This window comes from Bos grunniens, chromosome 18 (assembly GCF_055505025.1).
Source record: "Bos grunniens cultivar Pamir isolate PY7600 chromosome 18, Bosgru_T2T1.0, whole genome shotgun sequence".
Classification (NCBI taxonomy): Eukaryota; Metazoa; Chordata; class Mammalia; order Artiodactyla; family Bovidae; genus Bos; species Bos grunniens.
Window position 1 is genome coordinate 52,702,265 of NC_141182.1, and position 20,992 is coordinate 52,723,256.

A 20,992-nucleotide genomic window follows, 5' to 3' on the forward strand; every position below is an offset into this window, starting at 1 on the left:
CTTCATCCCTAACGTTCACCCCATCCCTGACCCTCAGCCCTGCCTTGACCCCACTTTTCAGCTTCAATAACAGAGCCTCTAGTATCCCCATTGCATGAATTGTTTAGGACCAAGGTTCTAATGGTCTGATTTGAAGCAGAGGCCCCACTCTTGTTGCCAGGAAGTCAGATGTCCAGTGGGGAGAAGACAGAAAGAGGGGTGACTTGGGCCCCAAATATGACATCCAAACATTGGTGAGGGCAGGGGGCAGCCGCTGACCATCCAGAGTCAGAGAAGTGGCTATTGAAACCACAGTAGCCGAAACTGGGAGCCCTGGGAGGAGGGGGAACCCCAGAGGTGACATCACAGTTCAGGGGAGGAACAAAGCAACAGCCAGTTTCCCAATTTGGAAATTACTCACAGACCCTGAACAAGAGTGCCAGAAAATTCAGAGATTTTCCAGAGACCAGCTTCCACATTTCCATTCAGAAATTCACCTACATACATGCAGAGTGAGAGACGCCCAGCATCAGAACGGCCCACCCACGGCTGTGTGCCAGGAGTGGGCTCCGGGACCAAGGCAGAGGGGTCAGCAGGAAGCAGAACTCTCCGAACTGGCCAAAGTCCAAGGAGAAGCAACTTGCCCAATATGACCCCAGGGGTGGCAGCTTTAGGGGTTAGGAACTCAGGATCTGTCCCCATGATAGACTCAAATCCCCGCTCTGTCCCTCGCCAATCCTGAACTTTAGAAAGTCGCTGAACCTCTTTGCCAGCGCCTCAGTTTCCTCGGGGCTCAGCGGTAAAGAACCTGCCTGCAGTGCAGGAGGAAACCCCAGCTGGATCCCCCGGTGGGGAAGATCCCTTGGAGAAAGAAATGTCTACTCGCCACAGTATTTCTTGCCTGGGAAATCCCATGGACAGAGAGGAGCCTGGCGGGCCACAGTCCGTGGGGTCACCAAGAGTAGGACACGACTCAGCGACTGAAACAACGACACATCCGAACCCATGTCCTAGCGAAGTCACCGTCGTACGTGACGTCAGTAGAGTGTAGCAAAGGGGCGGAGGGAGGGGCAGTACCCGGCGCCTCCGGGGGCGTCGGAGGAGCCAGACGGGTACCTGGAGGGCGCGCATTTCTACTTCTTCCTCGCTGCTAGTCCGAGGAGGTCCTGCCGGAGGCTGCGGCGGCTGAGTGACGTCGGGATTCCTGCTCAGAAGGTGCGGAATCAGCACGAGCCGCGCCCAAGCGGCTGGCAGAGCGAGCGGACGCCCGGCTCAAGTGAAGAAGGCCGGGCGCGCTCTGCCCAGGGGCGCCGGGAGGAAGCCGGCATGGCCCCTGCTTTTGTCTTCACTCGGCGGCTGCTGCTGCAGTTCCTGCTGTTTTTGTTCTGGACGACCCTGGGAGCCGGTGAGTGACCCCGCGCGATCGGGCGGCCCCCGTTCCCCCTCTCCCTCCCCACCGGCCAGGGCGCTCGCCCCACCCTGAGTTGCTCGCCGCCCTTCGCCGCGCGCCAGCGCGCCCGCTCCCCTCCGCCCCAGTGGTGCGGCCACGCCGGGCCTGGGCCAGACTCTCCTGATAGCTTCCCCGAAAACCGCCGGACTTCGGGAGATTTCTGAAGGGCAGGGCGGGCAGGCCTCCGGGGAAAAATAAAGCGGAAGGTGAACTTTCTCCGTGCCACACCTGCCCAGGCAACACACCCGCGCACCTGCTCGCTATACCAGCGCACCCTTCTCCCCAGCCCACCGAGGATGCTTGATGAGGGGGAGGAGGGCAGCGGCAGACAACCCTGTTCTCTCGTTCCCCTTCGACCGCGTCTGGCTCTAGTCCGCGGCCGGCTCTAGGCCGCGGCCATTCATTCATTCACGCATTCACCCCACGCACGTGTGTTGAGTGCCTAGTATGGGCCGCGTTCCGCCTGCTGGCAGTATAGCTCTGATGTCAGACAGCGGTGAGTTGAAAATAGTTTTTGGCATTTAATGCCTCCCTGTTTCCCTGAAATGTCTGTTGGGGGCTGGGAGGAGGAAGTAGGGGAGAATGGAATGCCACCTACCTTGTAAAATGGTGTCTTGGAAACACCCTGAGCTAGATGCACTGAAGAAAAACAATAATGACTGTGATGATTCACATGAACAGTAATAATACTGAACACAGACTTGAGGCAACCAGAGTCTCCTCATTTCTCAAAAGGTCTCAACCCAGGCTCTGCCCCCTAGCTTTCTGGTTTACCCAGGCAGATAGCTTGACCATGCAAGGCTCACTTGACCCCTCTGTCTAAAGAGGGTGAAAATCCTAGTGCTAGAAGTGTGGATCTCATGGACCTTGGAGGGGGTTGGAGGAGGATTGGCCCAAGGGAGCAGCTCAGGGGCCTGGCATGCAGTGGAACTTGGCCCTGGCTATGGCACAGGGTGTAAGCCTAGAGAAAGGCCACTTCACCCAATGTCATCCTCACAGAGGTCTTACCATCAGAGAAGGAGACACACTTGCCCAGAGCTGCACAGCACATCCATGGTAGAGCTGGCATTCGATCCGAGACTAGTGTGCTCAGCTCACCACTCAATCCCCTCGTGTCCAGACTGTGTCCTCCCTCCACACACCTTGCTCCAAGCCCCCCAGTCCACTATGTCCTGACCTCCTCTTCCTCATAGCAATAATTATAATGTTCACCGGTATAGAGTGCTTGGCATATATCTTTACGTAAATTTCATCATTTAGTCCTTCCAACTCCCTCTTAAGTTACAAACACCCCCATTTTACGGATGAGGAGACAGAGGCTCAGGGGAGTGAAACCACGGGCACAAAGGCCACAGTTAGTGAGTGGAAGGACTGAGATTCAAAGCACTTAACTCCTCGCCTTCTTCTTTATCCCTATTATTATTAATAAGGATGCATAGCATTGTGTTTATCAATGTGGATAAGTCAACACATGTTGAGGATCTAGTGTGTGCAGGGACTCTAGGGAGAATGATTTTCATATGCAGTCTGTGGATTAGAGATCAGGAGTCTTGACTGAAGATGGCCCAGGTTCAAATCCCACCTCTGCCACTTGCCCTCGGTGTGACCTGGAGCAGAAGACTGTGCTTTGGATTTCCCCTCTGCAAAGTGGGGCCGACAGTGGTGCTTTTGCCTCAAGGTGCTGCTTAAGGACTAAATGCTGGGAGACGTGTGAAGCACTCAGAACAGCTCCTAATCTGTGTAAGCAACCCCAGAATGTTAACTGTAATTACTCCTATTTTACAAACTAGCAGAAAAGAATCCGAGATGTTAAGGAACCTGCCTGAAGCCCTCACAGCAGAGAGCTGAGGGGATCCAAAACCTGGGGGCTATAATCACCTCCCTTCTTTTAAAAAAAAAACAACTTTTTTTTTTTTTTGGATGTGGATGCTTTTTAATGGTCTTTATTGAATTTGTTGCAATCCTGCCTTACTTTTATGTTTTGGCTTTTTGGCTGCAAGGTATATGGGATCTTAGCTTCCTGACCAGGGATCAAACCTGTGCCTCCTTCATTGGAAATCTTAACTACTGGACCACCAGGGAAGTCCCATCAATTCCTTTCTTATGCTTGGACCCCCCACAAACGTTTTCCCAACCTAAGGCCACAAAGAGTAATAATACTACTTTTTTTTTCCTTTGAGGATTTTTTTTTTAACTTTACAATATTGTATTGGTTTTGCCATATATCAACATGAATCCGCCACAGGTATACACGTGTTCCCCATCCTGAACCCTCCTCCCTCCTCCCTCCCCGTACCATCCCTCTGGGTCAAAAGAGACACTGATGTGTAGAACAGTCTTTTGGACTCTGTGGGAGAGGGAGAGGGTGGGGATGATTTGGGAGAATGGCATTGAAACATGTATAATATCATATATGAAACGAGTCACCAGTCCAGGTTCGATGCACGATACTGGAGCACTGGGATAATACTACTTTATTTCATGGATCCTAAGATGTTGAGTTTCTTCCCCCTTGTGTGTATGTGTGTGTGTGTGTGTGTGCGCGCGCACATGTGCGTGCGCGCGCGTGTATGCTCAGTCACTCAGTCGTGTCCAACTCTTTGTGACCTCATGAACTGTAGCCTACTAGGCTCCTCTGTCCATGGAATTTTCCAGGCAAGAATACTGGAGCAGGTTGCCTTTTCCTACTCCAGGGGATCTTCCCCACCCAGGGATTGAACCAGCATCTCCTACATTGGCAGGTGGATTCTTTACCACTGAGCCACCTGAGAACCCCTTCTTCCCCTTCCCATACCTCTAAATCGGAAATGCTCTAACAGCATCCCAGTGCATTTTAAAATTGATGACTGGAGGTAACAAAAAAGTTTTGGAACTATATAGTGATGCTCTCTGCACAACATCGTGAATGTACTTAATTGCCACTGGAGTATATGTTTTAAAGTGGTTTAAGAGACAAATTTAATTTTTAACCACAACACAGACCGCAATTTTTAAAATTGATGATGCTGAGATAGAGGATATATGGTAATAACAACCCAATTGAGGGGGGGCGGTGCGGGACCCAGTGGCAGACCCAGTTCAGCCCCCATCTCATCCTCACCCCTGGACCAGGATTGGTGCTCTGCATCCCCATTCCCCTCAACACACACACACCCAAGGGGTTCCAAGCTCCAGGAGCCTCCTACCCCATCCAGATCAGGGACACTCAGATGTGACCCACCCTGTGTTCCCCCGCAGGGACCAAGATAATCACAGTGCTGGCCCCAGTCCAGGTGTCCGGTTTCCTGGGAGAAAATGTGACACTGCCATGCAAACTGCACCCCCTGGAACACAACGTGACGGTGACGCAAGTGACCTGGACAAAGCAGAGACAGGCAGAGCCCGCCCGCAGCGTGGCGGTCTTCCACCCCACCCAGGGCCCCAGCTTCCACGAGTCCAGCCGGTTGGAATTTATGGCCGCCAAGCCCGGCGAGAAGCTGCAGGACGCCTCACTGGCTGTGCGGGAGTTGCGCGTGGAAGATGAGGCTAATTACACCTGCCAGTTCGCCACCTTCCCTAATGGTGACAAGAGCGCTCGAACCCAGCTCCGTGTGCTCGGTAAGCCAGGAGGAGGGGGGAGCCGAAAGGGAGGGATGTGGAGTCGGATAGGGAGGTGAGCAAAGAGAGGGAAGGGGCCAGGAGGGAGGGAGAAATTCCGAGGGAACAAAAGGAGGTCGAGCAATGACCCTGCGGGATGCAGGGGAGATGAGAAGGGGGAGGGGGTCAAGGACCGGACGAGAGTCCAAGGTCCTGGGATGTAAGAGCTTGGAGACTGTGGGCAAGGGGATTGGAGGATCTGGGGATGCTGGTGGTAGAGAGGGGAGTGGCTGATGCAAGAAGTAGGTGGGGACAGAGACTGGCCTGGGAAGCTGGGAAGCCACTGCCAGCTTGGGCAGGTGGATTCATCTTGAAACCTGCTTTCTTCATCTATAAAAGAGGCTTAGCAACAATAGCGCTGCCTTCAGAAAGCTATCCTGAAGGTCCAAGGAGTTCATCCAGGTGAAACGCTTAGAGCAGAGACCTCTGTGGGCTGGGGATAGTCGGTCAGTTGTCGTTACTCCCTTTGGTGAGGAAGTGAGTGAGTGAGTGCTCAGTCATGTCTGACTCTTTGTGACCCCATAAACTGTAGCCCGCCAGGCTCTTCCCTATGGGATTTCCCAGGCAAGGGTACTGGAGTGGTTGGCCATTTCCTGCTTCAGGGCATTTTCCCAGCCCAGGGATCGAACCGTCTCCTGTGTCTCATGCATTCCAGACGGGTTCTTTACCCACTGAACCAAAGGGAGAGTTGAAATAGACTGGGGGGCAGGTAGATTCTGATATCCAGGAGTGGAGGGCTTTCTCCAACCGAGGTGGGTGGCGGGGAATGCCCTTGGCATTGTCATGGAAACAGGCATTCATTTTTATGAGTACCAGAGAAAATATGACAGGCCTTCCTCTTGGCAACTGAGTATGAAGTCTCTTTGCCTTGGTTTTCTCATCTGTGAAATGGAGATTGCTGTCAGGATGAATAAGAGCTCATGTTTCTTTTTTGCTTCTGTGTCAGGAACTGTTCTGGGCCTTGTATGAATGACTCACCATTCTCCAGGGGGTCTTCCCAAAGCAGGGATCAAACCTGGGTTCCCTGCATTGCAGGCAGATTCTTTACCGTCTGAGCCACCAGGGGAGCTCACTATCACTTTCTGTGTCAGGAACTGTCCCAGGCCTTGCATGAATGACTCATGAAAGGTTAATTCCTTGGAACAGTGGCTGACACATGCCACCAACCAAAGGCATCTCTCATCATTTCAGAAAACTTAAGACTTCAGGTCTTATGATTTAGGATGAGAGTAAAACAGAACCGCTGAGTCAAATTAAAGAGAAATCTTGGGTAACAAGAACACAGGTACTGAGGGAAAAGGAACCACATGAAATCCCAGGTCTGGGAATCACCAGAATGATTAAGAAATGGGCAAGGTAGTTTTAGAGTCAGACAGATCTTGTGGGACGATCCAGTTCTGTCATTTATGACTATGGAACCTTGAGCCAGTCACTCTTGTCTGAATCTCCAGAGCACAGCTCAGCCCTCCCCTCCTCCGTGAAGCCCTCATTAACCACCATCCCCGAGATTCAGGTACCCCTTCTGGGATCCCCCATCCCAGCCTTGCCCAGTCTGAGTCATCTCTGGGGAAATCCGTCTTCACTTCCGACAGTCCACCCCAAGAAGGCAAGGGTGGCGCTGTCTCAGTCCTTCCTGAGTTTTCAATACTGCCCATCACAGAGCCAGGCACCGTATTCACTTACCAATCATAATTATATATATTGACGTATTACCTGCCAAGTACCCTTTTAAGAGCTTTACCTATAAATTCTCATGGCTGGTCATCCTCCCCTTATCCCCAGTTGACAGACAAGGAAACTGGGCCAGAGCAGGGATTTGAACATGGCCACATCCGGTACCCTCATCTCGGTACTCCCCTGCTGCTGAGATGTTTGTTGCATAACTGCTGGTGAGGCGTAACCCGTGTCTTTTGCTCCTCTTCTCAGCCCAGCCCCAGAACAAGGTTGAGACCCTGGACATCCCGCTCAGCCCGAACCCTGTGCCGGTGGCTCGCTGTGTCTCCACCGGAGGTCACCCACCTGCCCGCATCTCCTGGTCCTCAGATGAAAAGACCAATACCACCCAGGTGCCAGGGCCTCTGCCTGGCACCGTCACCGTCATCAGCCTCTTAATCTTAACACCGTCCAGCCAGGTGGACGGCAGGAACATCACCTGCAGAGTGGAGCACGAGAGCTTGGAGGAGCCCATGGTGCTCCCCATGACCCTGGCTGTGTCCTGTGAGTGGGTCTAAGTGTGAGCAAGGGCGGGAGGGGCTGCCAGACTGTCTCCACCACCGCCCTGCCAATGGCCACTGTCTCCACCCTCCCCCTGCCATTGGCCAGCTGTCTCCACCCTCCCCCTGCCATTGGCCAGCTGTCTCCACCCTCCCCCTGCCATTGGCCAGCTGTCTCCACCCTCCCCCTGCCACTGGCCAGCTGTCTTCACCTTCCCCCTGCCATTGGCCAGCTGTCTCCACCCTCCCCCTGCCATTGGACAGCTGTCTCCACCCTCCCCCTGCCATTGGACAGCTGTCTCCACCCTCCCCCTGCCATTGGACAGCTGTCTCCACCCGCCCTACACTGACTCCGAGGGGCACTTTCAGCATTACATCATTTCATCATCAGAGCTGGCTCTCTGACTATTTATTGCCTTACACCCATCCCCACATTGTCTACACCGACTCCCCTGGGCCATAGATAACCCTGTCCTTTATTGTCTATACCAGCTTCTTCTTTTTTTTTTTTTCCCCCTTTTGGCCATACCACAGGGTATGTGGGATCTTAGTTCCCGGTGCCTACGTGCATGCTGTCACTTCAGTTGTGTCCAACTTTTTGCGACCCCATGGACTGCACCAGGGTCTTCTGTCCATGGGATTCTCCAGGCAAGAATACTGGAGTGGGTTGCCATGCCCTTCTCCAGGGGATCTTCCCCATCCAGGGAGTGAACCCGAGGCTCTTATGTCTCCTGCGTTGGCAGACGGATTCTTCACCACTAGCACCACGAGGGAAGCCTCTTAGTTCCCTGACCAGGGATCAAACCCATGCCCTGTGCAATGGAAGCACTGAGTCTTAAACACTGGACTGCTAGGGAAGGACTCTACCAGCTTTTTATACCACAGTTCACACTGCTCCCTGGGGGCCGCTGTCTACACGGACACCCCACATATGCTCTCTTGAGCCCGCACACAGTGCCTACACCCTCTTCCCTGGGCAACTGTCCACACTGACCTCGTACACACTGCTACACTGCTTCCTCGCCATCGATACCAACTCCCCTGTGTTTCCCACACTGCCATAATACCGTCTGGGCTTCCCAGGTGGCGCTACTGGTAAAGAATCTGCCTGCCAATGCAGGAGATGCAGGTTTGATCCCTGGGTCGGGAAGATCCCCTGGAGGAGGAAATGAAAACCCACTCCAGTATTCTTGGAAAATTCCACAGACAAGAGGAAGCTGGTGGGCTACCGTTCATGGTGTCACAAAGAGTTAGACGCTACTGAGCATACACACACACTATTATCTACACTGGCTCCTGTGGGCCCCAGACAGCATTGCCCTCACTGTCTACACCACTCCTTTAGGCCACCAGCTGAGGGCAATTGGCAATTGACCACTGCTGCCTTGACACCCTGCATTTTCTACTCAGGTTCTCCTAGATACTCTCTCACACCGACCCACAACATTGTCTACACTGGCTATCCTGGAGAACTGCCTACAGTGTCCCCACCCCCACCCCCCGTGTAGTCTACACTCCCCTTTGCCCCACTGTAGTCTACACTGGCTCATCTACGGACTGGGTCCTCCTATCACTGTCTGGACTGACTACTCCCTGCCTGACAGTTGCTGCACTGTCTACACCCGACCCCCTCAACTGGATCTGAGTGAGGAGGGTGTCTAAACTGACTCCTTCCCAACACACATACAAAAACACCCCGTCTCATTGGCCTTCCCCCTGGGGACTTTAAAAATCTTCCCTGTTGGTCATATTTGAGTTGGGTAACACACAGACTGAAATGCAGTCATCCAGGATTCTCTCCTGCAGGACTTGTCAGAGCCTTGAATATGCTCACATGTGTTATGAACACCCAGAAGGAGGCTTTTTCTCACAGGACATCCCAGGCATGCCAGGACCTGGCTTTATAGGGAAAACCAATAGAGAAGCAGGTCCTGAGAAGCGCTCTCTGTGACCCCTGTCCTAGCACCCTGCTTAGGACTCCCAGGCTTCTATTCTTGGTGCGGAAGCTGGAACCCATTGCCCAGACCCCTCCCAGGCCTCTCCACCTTGAGCTGTTCCCCAAACCTGCCAAAGCCCTCTTCCTGTTGTGACATGAATCCCAGCTATCTTTAGGCCCCTTGAAGACTCCCTGTCTCTGAGCCTGTGTGTCTGTTTCCCCCAGACCCCCCCGAGGTCTCCATATCCGGCTATGATGACAACTGGTACATCGGCCGTAGAGAGGTTGCCCTGAACTGTGACATCCACAGCAAACCAGAGCCCACGGACTACAACTGGAGCACGTGAGTTTCTGGGTCAGAGGAAGGAGGGGCTGGGGGCCTGGACTCCTGGGTCTGAGGAAGGAGAGATGTAGGCAGGAAAGTTAAAAACAAAACAAGAAGTCAACTGTGGGCCCCCAGGAAAATATCTTGTATGCACAGAGTTGATGAGGTGATAAAGTCCAGGTTTGTTGACACACCTGCTCTTTATGGGGTGCCTGCTGTGTGCCAGGTACTTACCTGCACCCCACGTGATCCCCACGCTCCGGCCAGAGTCTGCACTATCGCCAGGACTGAGTTAAAGATCTGCCCGGGAGCTGTGGTCATCTGCCCGGGCACATGGGTATAGAGGTGACTCTCCCGTCGGCGTCTGGCTCCAAACCCAATCCTCTTAAGCCCTGGACTGTGCCACCTCCCCAGCCACCTTGTGTAACCTGCTCAGTCACCTCTTACAGAGCAAATTCTGTCCCATCCCCATTCTCATTTTTTAAAATATCTATTTATTTGGCTGCATCGGGTTTAGTTGCGGCACGTGGGGTCTTTGTCGTGGCGCACAGACTCTCTAGTTGTGGCGCGCATGCTCAGCAGGTACAGCGCACAGCTCAGTTGCCCCAAGGGCATGTGGGATCTTAGTTCCCCAAGTGAAAATCGCTCAGTCGTGTCCGACTCTTTGCGACCCTGTGGACTATACAGTCCGTGGAATTCTCCAGGCCAGAATACGAGTGTGTAGCCTTTCCCTTCTCCAGGGGATCTTCTCAACCCAGGGATCGAACCCATGTCTCCCACATTGCGGGCTTATTCTTTACCAAATGAGCCACAAGGGAAGCCCAAGAATGCTGGAGTGGGTAACCTATTCCTTCTCCAGGGCATCTTCCCAACCCAGGAATCGAACCTGGGTCTCCAGCATTGTAGGCAGATTCTTTACCAAATTTTCTTTACCAACTGAGCTACCAAAATTCTTTACCAACTGAACTCCAGGGATCAAACCCTCATTGCAAGGCAGATTCTTAACCACTGGAAGCTACCAACAGGTAAGTAGCCCCTTCCTGATTTTCTCGATTGAGGAGCAGAGCAATCAAAAAACTTCCTCAAATTCCTGTTGAGACCAAGGATAAAAGTGGGGAAAGATAAAGGCAAAGGGGTAAATGGTTTAACCTAATTTTTATTGGGCCCAGTTTTTGTTATTACAAAAATAACTTATGAGCACTGTAGAAACTTTAGGCAATATGGTTATGAGTAAAAAGAAGAAAATAGCTCTTATAGTCCTGTACCCAGTCATCTCCAGAAGCATCACTGTTACCCTTTATTACATATCCTTCCTGTCTTTTTTTCAATATTTCTAAAAAAAAAAGAAAGAAACTGTGCTGTATGTATAATTTTGGAAACTTTCCTCTGTCCACGAATACATTTCTTTCGTTTTTGTTTCGTCTTTGCCACACCTCACAGCATATCTGATCTCAGTTCCCTGACCAGGGATGGAACCCACGCGCCTTTGCTGTGGAAGCGCAGAGTCTTAACTGCTGGGCCACCAGAGAAGTCCCTCTCGTGAACACCTTTCCAAGTCAGGGCACATAGATCTATTTTCCCCCAGCATTTTATCGGGAAATGTTTCAAGCCTACAGAAGTCTTGTAAGCATTTTCCAGTAAACATTCAAAACCCCGCTGTGTGGATCCTCTCACTAACATTTTCCCGGACTTGGTTTATCACATTCCTCCCCTTCAATCCATCCCTCTTGCCATCTATCCAACAGTCCTCATCATTTATGCATTTCAAAACCCCACCACCTGCTTCTTTGAGGGTCTAGGACTCTGCTGCAGATGAGGCTGTCGATGACATAACCAGTCCCACCTGGGGATACAGAGGTGCTTTCCCGTTCTCAACTATGCAAATGTCGTGGTGGCGGGCATCCCCAGCAGTCCACCTCTGTGGACAGCCAATCATGTGTCAATGGTCTGCCAGTAGGGCTGCCAATCGAAGGTTTTTGATTGGTATTGACAGCTGGCCTTTACCTTCCTGTCTCAAAGCAATGCAATTCAGGCTCACAAACCATATGGCCAGCTTTCCATGCCAACTCTGCAGAATACCCAAACCCATGTCCCAGTCTCCTCTGTCCATTAAACCAGTGTTTCTTTTGTTCTTTTTAAATATTTATTATTTATTTGGCTGCACTGGGTTTTAGTTGTGCTATGTGGGATCTAGTTCCCTGACCAGGGATCGAACATGGACCCCCTGAATTGGGAAGGTGGAGTCTTAGCCACTGGCCCACCAGGGAAGTCCCTAAACCACTGTTTCTTGAGTACTTACTGTGTGTCGGATGCTACTGACCCATGTGCTGCGTGCTAAGTCACTTCAGTCATGTCCGACTTTTTGTGACTCCATGTACTGTAGCTCGCCAGGCTCCTCTGTCCGTGGGATTCTCCAGGCAAGAATACTGGAGTGGGTTGCCATTCTCTCCTCCAGGGGATCTTCCCCACCCAGGGACTGAATTTGTACCTCTTAGGACTCCTAAGAGTGGGTTCTTTACCACTAGCACCACCCACAGGCTTCGGTAAATGAAAAAAGAACCAAATTCCCCCCTCTCAAATCTTCAGATCTGGGGAGAGAGACAAACAAGGTAATGTCAGAATTCCTTGGTGGGTCACAAGTTATGTTTCCACATTTTCCCTGCCAAGGGCCCCTGGAGTTCAATCACAGGTCAGGGAACGAAGATCCCACAAGCTTTAGGGTGTAGCCAAAATTTTTTAAAAAATTTTTTTAATTTAAAGAAAAATAAACAAGATACCATTTTTAAGGATGGAGTGTGTCAGTTCAGTTCAGTTCAGTCACTCAGTGGTGTCTGACTCTTTGCGACCCCATGAATCGCAGCACGCCAGGCCTCCCTGTCCATCACCAACTCCCGGAGTTCACTCAGACTCATGTCCATCGAGTCAGTGATGCCATCCAGCCATCTCATCCTCTGTCATCCCCTTCTCCTCCTGCCCCCAACCCCTCCCAGCATCAAAGTTTTTTCCAATGAGTCAACTCTTCACATGAGGTGGCCAAAGTACTGGAGTTTCAGCTTTAGCATCATTCCTTCCAAAGAAATCCCAGGGCTGATCTCCTTCAGAATGGACTGGTTGGATCTCCTTTCAACTCTTCACATGAGGTGGCCAAAGTACTGGAGTTTCAGCTTTAGCATCATTCCTTCCAAAGAAATCCCAGGGCTGATCTCCTTCAGAATGGACTGGTTGGATCTCCTTGCAGTCCAAGGGACTCTCAAGAGTCTTCAGGTGGTGATAAATGCTGTGGGAAAGATCTTGCAGAGGAGGTGGGGGGTTGCTACAGTTGAAAGAGGGTAACCAAGGAAGGTGTCAGAAAGGTGATGTCTGAGTAGAGGACTGAAGGAAGTGAGGGTGATCTGTGTGGGTACCAATGGGAAGGGCATTCCAGGCATAGGGAACAGCATATGCAAAGACCTGAGGTGGGAACATAACTGAAGCATTCCAGGGTCACCAAGTCAGCCACCATGGATATGGAGGCAGGAGCAAATGGATCAGTGCATCAGGGGGCCAGCTTGTGTGGGACCTGGGCCCGTGGTCAGGACTTTTCCTTTAAGGAAGGACTCTGGACAGAGGGCTGAAGAACTGATGCTTTTAAATTGTGGTGCTGATGAAGACTCTTGAGAGTCCCTTGGACTGCAAGGAGATCAAACCAGTCAATCCTATAGGAAATCAACCCTGAATATTCATTGAAAGGACTGATGCTGCAGCTGAAGCTCCAATACTTTGGCCACCTGATGGGAAGAGCTGACTCATTGGAAAAGACCCTGATGCTGGGAAAGATTGAGGGCAGGAGGAGAAGAGGGCAGCAGAGGATGACATGGTTAGATAGCATCATTGACTCAATGGACATGAATTTGAGCAAACTCTGGGAGATAGTGAAGGACAGGGGAGCCTGGAGGGCTGCAGTCCACGGGGTCGCAGAGTCGGACACAACTTAGCAACTGAACAGCAACAGTAACTAGACAGAGGAGAGACTTTGGCTACGTTCTCTTTGTTTTTAACATTTGTTTTTGGTTGAGTTGGGTCTTAGTTGCTGCACACGGGATCTTCCTTGCAGCGTGTGGGCTTCTCTCTGGTCATGGTGCGCAGGCTCCAGAGTACATGGACTCTGTGGTTTGCAGCAGACAGGCTCTCTAGCTGAGGTGCCTGGGCTCAGTACTTTTGACTTGCAAGCTTAGTTGCCCCTCAGCATGTGAGATCCCAGATCCCCAACCAGGGATCGAGCTCACATCCCCTGGATTGATTAGCAGGCAGATTCTTAACCACTGGACCACCAGGCAAGTCCATCTGTGTGGATTTTGAACGTGGGGCAGACAGGGTTTGCTGATAGGGTGGATGGGAGCGTGAGAGGCAGAGTTGGGGGAACTCCCGGCTTGCTCTGAACTTGTATTATAGACGGCGTGAGAGTTGCTATATTCCTGCTGTACAGTGGGTGCCCCAACACCAGCTACTCTAGGCCTCTGACTGAGACCACTTCCTCACCCATCTGTCTCTCCTAGGCCCAACGGAACCCTGCCAGTCTCTGCTGTGGTCCAGGGCACTCAGCTCCTGATTCATACTGTGGACGAGACCATCAATGTGACTTTCATCTGCCTTGTCACCAACGCCCTAGGGACCAACCAGGCAAACGTGACCATCCTGGTCAGAGGTGAGGAGCCCCCTGGGTGGGGAGGACAGAGGAACTCAGGATAGATATCAAAGAGGATATTGAAGTAGGATTCCCTCTGAGGGAGGGGTTTAGAGGTGGTCCCTGGTTAAAGGAGTCCCTCAACCACAAGAATGCTCCCAAGCTCCCATTCTTTCTCTAAGCCCCTTCATGGAAGGTTCAACGGGCTCAGCTTTACTGTCTGTTAACTCACCATCTGAACCGTTGGAACCACTGTACAGCCACCTGGACACAGCCCCTCTGCAAACCCAGGCTGGGGTAGTTGCATAATGCCTCTTCCCAATGGACTCAGGAAGGCTTTTCCAAGTATATTAGACAGAACTCTGTCATTTGCAATTGATAGAAGCTCAACTCAAAATAGTCCAGGCAAAAATGGTACTTTATTAGAACTTCACCTTCAGGTATGGTTAGATCCAAGTGCTCCAGCTGTGTAACCCAGGAACTTTTCTTGACCTCTGTTGTCTCTGCTTCTCTTTTGCTGGCTTTATTCCCTGGCAGGCTTTCCCCTCAGGAAGGTAAGATGATCCCCAGCAGTTTATGGGCTCACAGCCCACCAGTTTAGTAATCCCAAGGGAAAGAATACCCCACTTTCAATAGCTCTAGCCAGAGTCTGAAGGCTGGCTCTCATTGGCTCAACTTAGATCCCACCTCATGAACCAATTGCAGCAGCCAGAGAGAATGGAATGCTCTGATTGGCCAGGCCCAGGTCAAAGTCCCATCCTCCGGCTTGTACATGCTGCTATATTTAAAATGGATAACCAACAAGGACCTACTATATAGCAGGTGGAACTCTGTTCAATGTTATGTGGCAACCTGGGCAGGAGAGGGGTTTGGGGGAGAATGGATACATATATATGTATAGCTGAGTCCCTTTGCTGTTCACCCGAAATTAACACAACGTCATTTGTTAATCGGCTCTGCCCCAACACATAATAAAAAATTAAAAAAAAAGAAAGCTCAAGTCCCATCCTAGGAACCAGAGGATGGGGTGAAGCTCAGCTAAATCATATAGACTGAGGGAGGCAGAACGGTAGCCTCCTTCAAAAGTGAATTCTAATATTTTGGGGGGCAGGTGAAACCCCCCAAGAAGTCTCTCAGCTTAAATCTCTGCTTCCTTCTCTTCTGGCAGAACGTCCTAGGGAAAAGTCACAAGAGGGCTCTACGATCTATATCATCCTGGCCTCGGTAATCCTGTTTGTTGTCTTCCTGGTGTTCCTCCTGATTTATCTCTGCCGGCGCAAAAACTCCCGTGAGTCCCCTCTTTTTCACAATATCCCCTGCCTGCCTGCTGTAAATGAACATCACTACAGCCGCCATAATTAAGCACCTACTATGAACCTACAGGCTCTGTACTAAACTTTCCATGTGGCAACCTCTCCCTGAACCTTCTTGCCAACACCATGAGGTTCCCCCGTTTGACAGACAGGGACGCTGAGACCAGGGAGTTTTATTCATTGGATCATTGACTCGTTTTTACAAAGTGGGAGCAGCTCCTGTAAGTCCTGAAAGGCCACAGTAAGGACTTTGGCTTTCAATCCAGGTGACAGAGAAGCTCCTGCCAAAGGGATGCAGTGCAAAATAACACTTAACCCTTTCACCGTCACTTTCCTTCATCTGCCTTGCTCAGGACTGGCTCCCTGAAAGGAGGGGTTGCCCCAATCCCTAGCTCTAAAAGGTGCCCAGATCCCTGGCTCAAGGGCTTTGCAAGGCTGTTCCCCTACCTGGAGCCCCCTTCCCCGTGGCTCCCTCTGGCAAAGTCCTGTAGTTAATTCTGTAATCAAAAGAGCTACATTTTGCTGAGCACTTTCTCTGCTCCAGGCATTTCCTGTGCACAGCCCCCTTGAATGCTCACAACCACCCTGTAAAGAGAGTCCCCCTGTGAGCCCATTTTACAGATGAGGAAACATTTGCTCAGAGAGGTGACATTACCTGCCAGCTGGCACACAGCTAGAAAGTCAAGAGTTGAAGGCAGATCTGTTGGTTACAAAGTTTTATTCATTCAACCACTAAACAAAAAGGCCTCCTCACATCCCAGTGGGAAGCCCTCTCCTCCAGGGAGCCCTCCCTGATCTTTCCCTGAAATGAACCAAGCACCTGCTCTGGGTGTCCCCACCCGCACCCCTTGCCCACTCAGGGGCATCATGGTATGGGGACTTGTCTGTCTCTCCAGTGGACTGGGAAACCCAGGAGCACAGAGCTAGACTGTCGATCATGGCTGTGTCCCCAGCACCACCCACCACTGGGTCGGCACGAAAGAGGTGTTTGAGGAAATGTTTGCTGAATGCATCACGTCCAGAGCCAGACTGCCTGTGTCTGAGCCCACAGGCAGTCACCATGGGCAAAAGCCTTACTATGACTCAGTTTCCTCATCTGTGAAATGGGCATGTCCATATCTGTTAGTGTAGACCCTGTACTTACCATAGCATTTGGCACATTGTAAGCCACACACTGGATATTTTTGTCTGTTTTGTTTACATCTTTATCTCCAGCACCCAGAGTGCATCTGGCACAAAGTAAACACTTGCTGTTTGCTGAATAAATCCCTGTTTGATGGTTGAGGAAACTGAGGCACAGAGAGGTTAAGTCAATTGCCCATGGTCACACGGCTCCTAAAGGACTGGGATTTGAACTCTTCCGTCTGGTTCCAGAGCCCATGCTCAATAAATATTTATGTATAGTTAATAACTGAAGGCATAACTAGATGAAGCCTATACCCCCGCTGTGGTTTTAAATGTAGGAACCATTTCGGGACGTGACTCCCCCTTGTCAATAGCAGAGCCAGGACTGGTCTGTCAGTAGCAGAATTCGAGGGGCCTGGTCACGCACATGTGTCTTCCCGTGCTTTTCAGCGTTGTCATTCACTTCTGATTACTTTTCCTCCTGTCTCCTCAGGTCGGAACCAGTACAGTCCCACTGCTAATGGGGTAAGTGTCATGGTGGAGTTGAGGAGGGGGTGGGGGTCTGCATGAACCCCAGATTAATCTCCGGGGATGTTTCCAAGAAAGGGCCAGGCACCTCTGTGCACCTGCAGCACTTAACCTGGGAATCTGCATTTTCAGATCTCCCCTGTCCTCCCCGTTCATGGAGGAGTGCTGCCCTGGCTTCCAGGGTTGGGAAAGGAGCAGGCCTGCAGCTCTCTGCATGCTGGGCTTCGGCAGGAAGAATTTTTTTTTATAAGGGCTTGAGGCTAAAGTTAGGACAGAGGATGAGATGGTTGGCATCATGGACATAAGTCTGAGCAGACTCCAGGAGATAGTGAAGGACAGGGAAGCCTGGTGTGCTGCAGTGCATGGGGTTGCAAAGAGTTAGACACAACTGAGCAACTGAACTAGAGGCTAAAGTTTGCGTATTTCCCTAGACGGTCAGCTATTCAGCTGTTGCGAGCAATTCCCAGGATCCATCAACAGAGGGCACCAGGTGACAGCGTGGAGCTGGATGGTGAGAAGAGCTGTTGACGTGGATCTTCCAGCAGACTCCCTCCCCTGCCTCAATGGAGGGAGTCTCCCTCCAAAGACACTGGCCACCCTTCCCCTGCCAGACCTCAAGGATGCCCCCTCTGCCTCACAACACAGGCAGAGGGCAAGTTCAGGGGTCTCCAAGACCAGCCTCAGGTTGAGTCACTCGCTACAAGGACTATGGAACTCAGCAAAGCTGTTTACTCACGGATATAATTTACTATACTGCAAGGATGAGGTCAAGAGCAGCAACGTGAAAAGGCACGCAGGGCAGGGTCCCGGCAAAAGCTTCTGGTTGTTCAGTCCCAGTGGAGTCATATGGACAGCACTTACTTCTCCCCCCGATGACACGTGACCGCACACACAGAGTGTTGCCAAGCAGGAAAGCACGCCCGAGCCTTGGTTTCCAGAGGTGTCAATCGTGTAGACATGGCTGACCACCCATGCAGCTGACCTTGGCACCAACATAGAAAGAGTTGAAGAAAGACTGCGTGCATGATCAATCATGTCTGATTCTTTGCGACCCCATCAGTGTCCATGGGATTCTCCAAGAAAGAATGCTGGAGTGGATTGCCATTTTCTCTTCCAGAGGATCTTCTCGGCTCAGGGATTGAACCTGTGTCTCTTGCATCTCCTGCATTAGCAGGTGAATTGTTTACCGCTGCGCCCCCTGGGAAGCCTGGCACCAACATAGGTCAAACCATTATTGTGTGGCCTAATGCCCCCACCATGAATCACACTATCGGCACAGATTATCCTATATAGCCCACAGCCCCAGGTAAACAAAGCCTTCTATCAGCCAGGACATTCCAAAGAAGGGCCAAGAGGTTACTCCACAGGAACCAGGGGCAAAGGGCCACATCTTTTTTTGAACAAGGTTAATCCTTTCCTGCAAAGTAGGGCCACACAGAATGTTGCAACTACCGGAGGTTTTTTTGATAAGAATTTGACTTCCAGCCTTAAGCTTCTAAATTTCTGATTTAGTTGAATCTTGGTGAGAACCAGAGGCCGGAACTCAGCTGCCCCAGGACTGTCCAAGGAGCAGGAGCAAGTGGTGGCCCTGAACTGATGCGGTGCCCGGAAAGCATCTGTGGCCAGCGTGCTGGGGTTAACAACACCTTGGTCATCCACCGAGGAAAGCAGGAAGTTGTTTCCAAAACAAGGAGGAAAAAATAGATGCTGAAGAATCAGAAGCTACAGCTGTGCAGCACAGGCTGCCCTCAGACCTGGATGGACATAGCCCAAGCCCCAGGACGAAAAGCTTCTGTGATACACTGACATGTTTATAACTGTCCGTGATCTTGGGGGCAGGCACCAGAATTCCTCTGTCTGTTGGAGAAAATAGGCATAGAGACCTTGGGCCAGAATGCTAAACCGGAGAGCAGGGCGTGAGCCACTCTGCAAGAGAAAGTGAGAAGGACGTGTGGGCTTCCATCTGGGCAGATGGGAGAATGCAAAACAGAGAAGCGTGGGGAAGAGATGGGACCCAGCCAAACGGGAGGGCTGAGGGCATGACAAGGCCAGTGGGGCTCCATAGTGCAGGGCCATAAAGGGAGTCTGATTGCCTAGCTGCCACATAAACCCCTTGTCCGTTCCCAGCCCCAAACACCTTATTAAAGTTAATTTATTACACCTCGAGTGGCTGTGTGCAAGGGGGTCTTTTGTGGAAACTGGGGAGGAACAGAGTTTTGCCCAAACCGTCACTATGAGAGACAGAAACAAAGGCGTGGAGGCAAGACCTTGAATCAAGAGGGCCACAAAGAGGGACTGCCCTGGTGGTCCAGAGGTTAAAGCTCCCAGTGCAGGGGCCCCGGCTTGGATCCCTGGTCAGGGAACTAGATCCCACACGCCGCAACTAAAGCCCCTGAATGCCTCAACTAGAACCGAGCACAGCCAAGCAGATAAATGGGGGTGGTGGTTTAGCTGCCACGTCGTGTGCAGCTCTTGCAACCCCATGGACTGTAGCCCACCAGGCTCCTCTGTCCATGGAATTTCTCAGGCAAGAATACTGGAGTGGGTTGCCATAACCTCCTCCAGGGGATCTTCCTGACTCAGGGATCAAACCTGCAGCTCTGGTGTCTGCTGCCTTTGCAGGCAGAGTCTTTACCGCCGCACCACCACCTGGACTTCAATGTGCACACCCTAATTTTAAAATGCTGTATTGCTAAAAAAAAAAAATTCTAACCATCATCTGAGCCTTCAGTAAGTCATCATCTTTTTATGACAGTAACACCAAAGATCACAGATCACAGACCATGATAACAGATAATCATGAAAAAAGCTTAAAATATTGTAAGAATTACCAAAATATGATACAGAGACACCGAGTCAGCAGATACTTTTGGACAAATGACACAGACCGACTTGCTCAATGTGGAGCTGCTCAATTTATTAAAAATAACACAAACACACACGATATCTGCCAAGGGTAATAAGGCAAAGAGCCATCTAATGAGGTGGGCCTGGACATAAAACCCTCAAACCAAAAGTTATAAAAAGATATCAGGGGTCCGTTTTGAGTTTAAAGTGAGGGTTTAGCTCAGTCCCTCAGTAGATGACTGGATAAACAAAATCTGGTCTATACATGCAACAGAATATTATCCAGCCACGAAAAGGGATGGGGTACTAATGCATGCGACAGTCTTGGAAACATGATGCTAAATGAAAGAAGCCAGACACAAAAGATCATTTCTTGCATGATTCCATGTAAATGAAATATCCAGTATAGGCAAATCCATAGAGACAGAAAAGAGATCAGTGTTTATTGGGGCCTGGGGGGAGGGGGAATGGGGAGTGACTGCTTAGTGGGTTCAAGGTTTACCTTTGGCATGATAAAAAATGTTCTAGCAATAGAGAACAGTGATGATTGCACAAGATCGTGGACCTACAAATGCCACTCAATTGTACACATTAAAACGGTACATTGTATGTGGGTTTTGTCACAATATAAAAAATAATTTAAAATTTTTATTTAAAGAATTTTTTCATTCCCCAGAGATTACTGGAAGAATTTTCAGGAACCAATTAAACTCATGAAGGGTAGGTGAATTCTTGGAGAAAAAATATTCTGTTAAAGAAAAAATTACTTAATGACACCAGCTAAAACATGGTGTTCTCAGACACTCAGTCATGTCTGACTCTTTGTGACCCCCTGGACTGTAGCCCGCCAGGCTCCTCTGTCCACGGGATTTCCCAGGCAAGAATACTGGAGTAGGGTGCCATTTTCTCCTCCAGGGGATCTTCCCCACCCAGGGATCAAATACACATCTCTTCCATCTCCTGCACTGGCAGGTGGA

The 20,992-nt window shown here is 50.8% G+C and overlaps 1 protein-coding gene across 1 annotated transcript; it reads left to right on the forward strand.

Annotated features, from left to right (window-relative positions):
• The first annotated feature begins 1,058 nt into the window (after window positions 1-1,058).
• Window positions 1,059-19,334, forward strand: PVR (PVR cell adhesion molecule). Its single transcript, XM_086353046.1, has 8 exons — window positions 1,059-1,384; window positions 4,667-5,026; window positions 6,992-7,282; window positions 9,440-9,557; window positions 14,075-14,223; window positions 15,371-15,490; window positions 17,134-17,165; window positions 17,600-19,334. The coding sequence occupies exons 1-8, from the start codon at window positions 1,306-1,308 to the stop codon at window positions 17,660-17,662; spliced, it is 1,212 nt and encodes a 403-aa protein (XP_086209172.1). The 5' UTR covers window positions 1,059-1,305; the 3' UTR covers window positions 17,663-19,334.
• The last annotated feature ends 1,658 nt before the right edge of the window (window positions 19,335-20,992 follow it).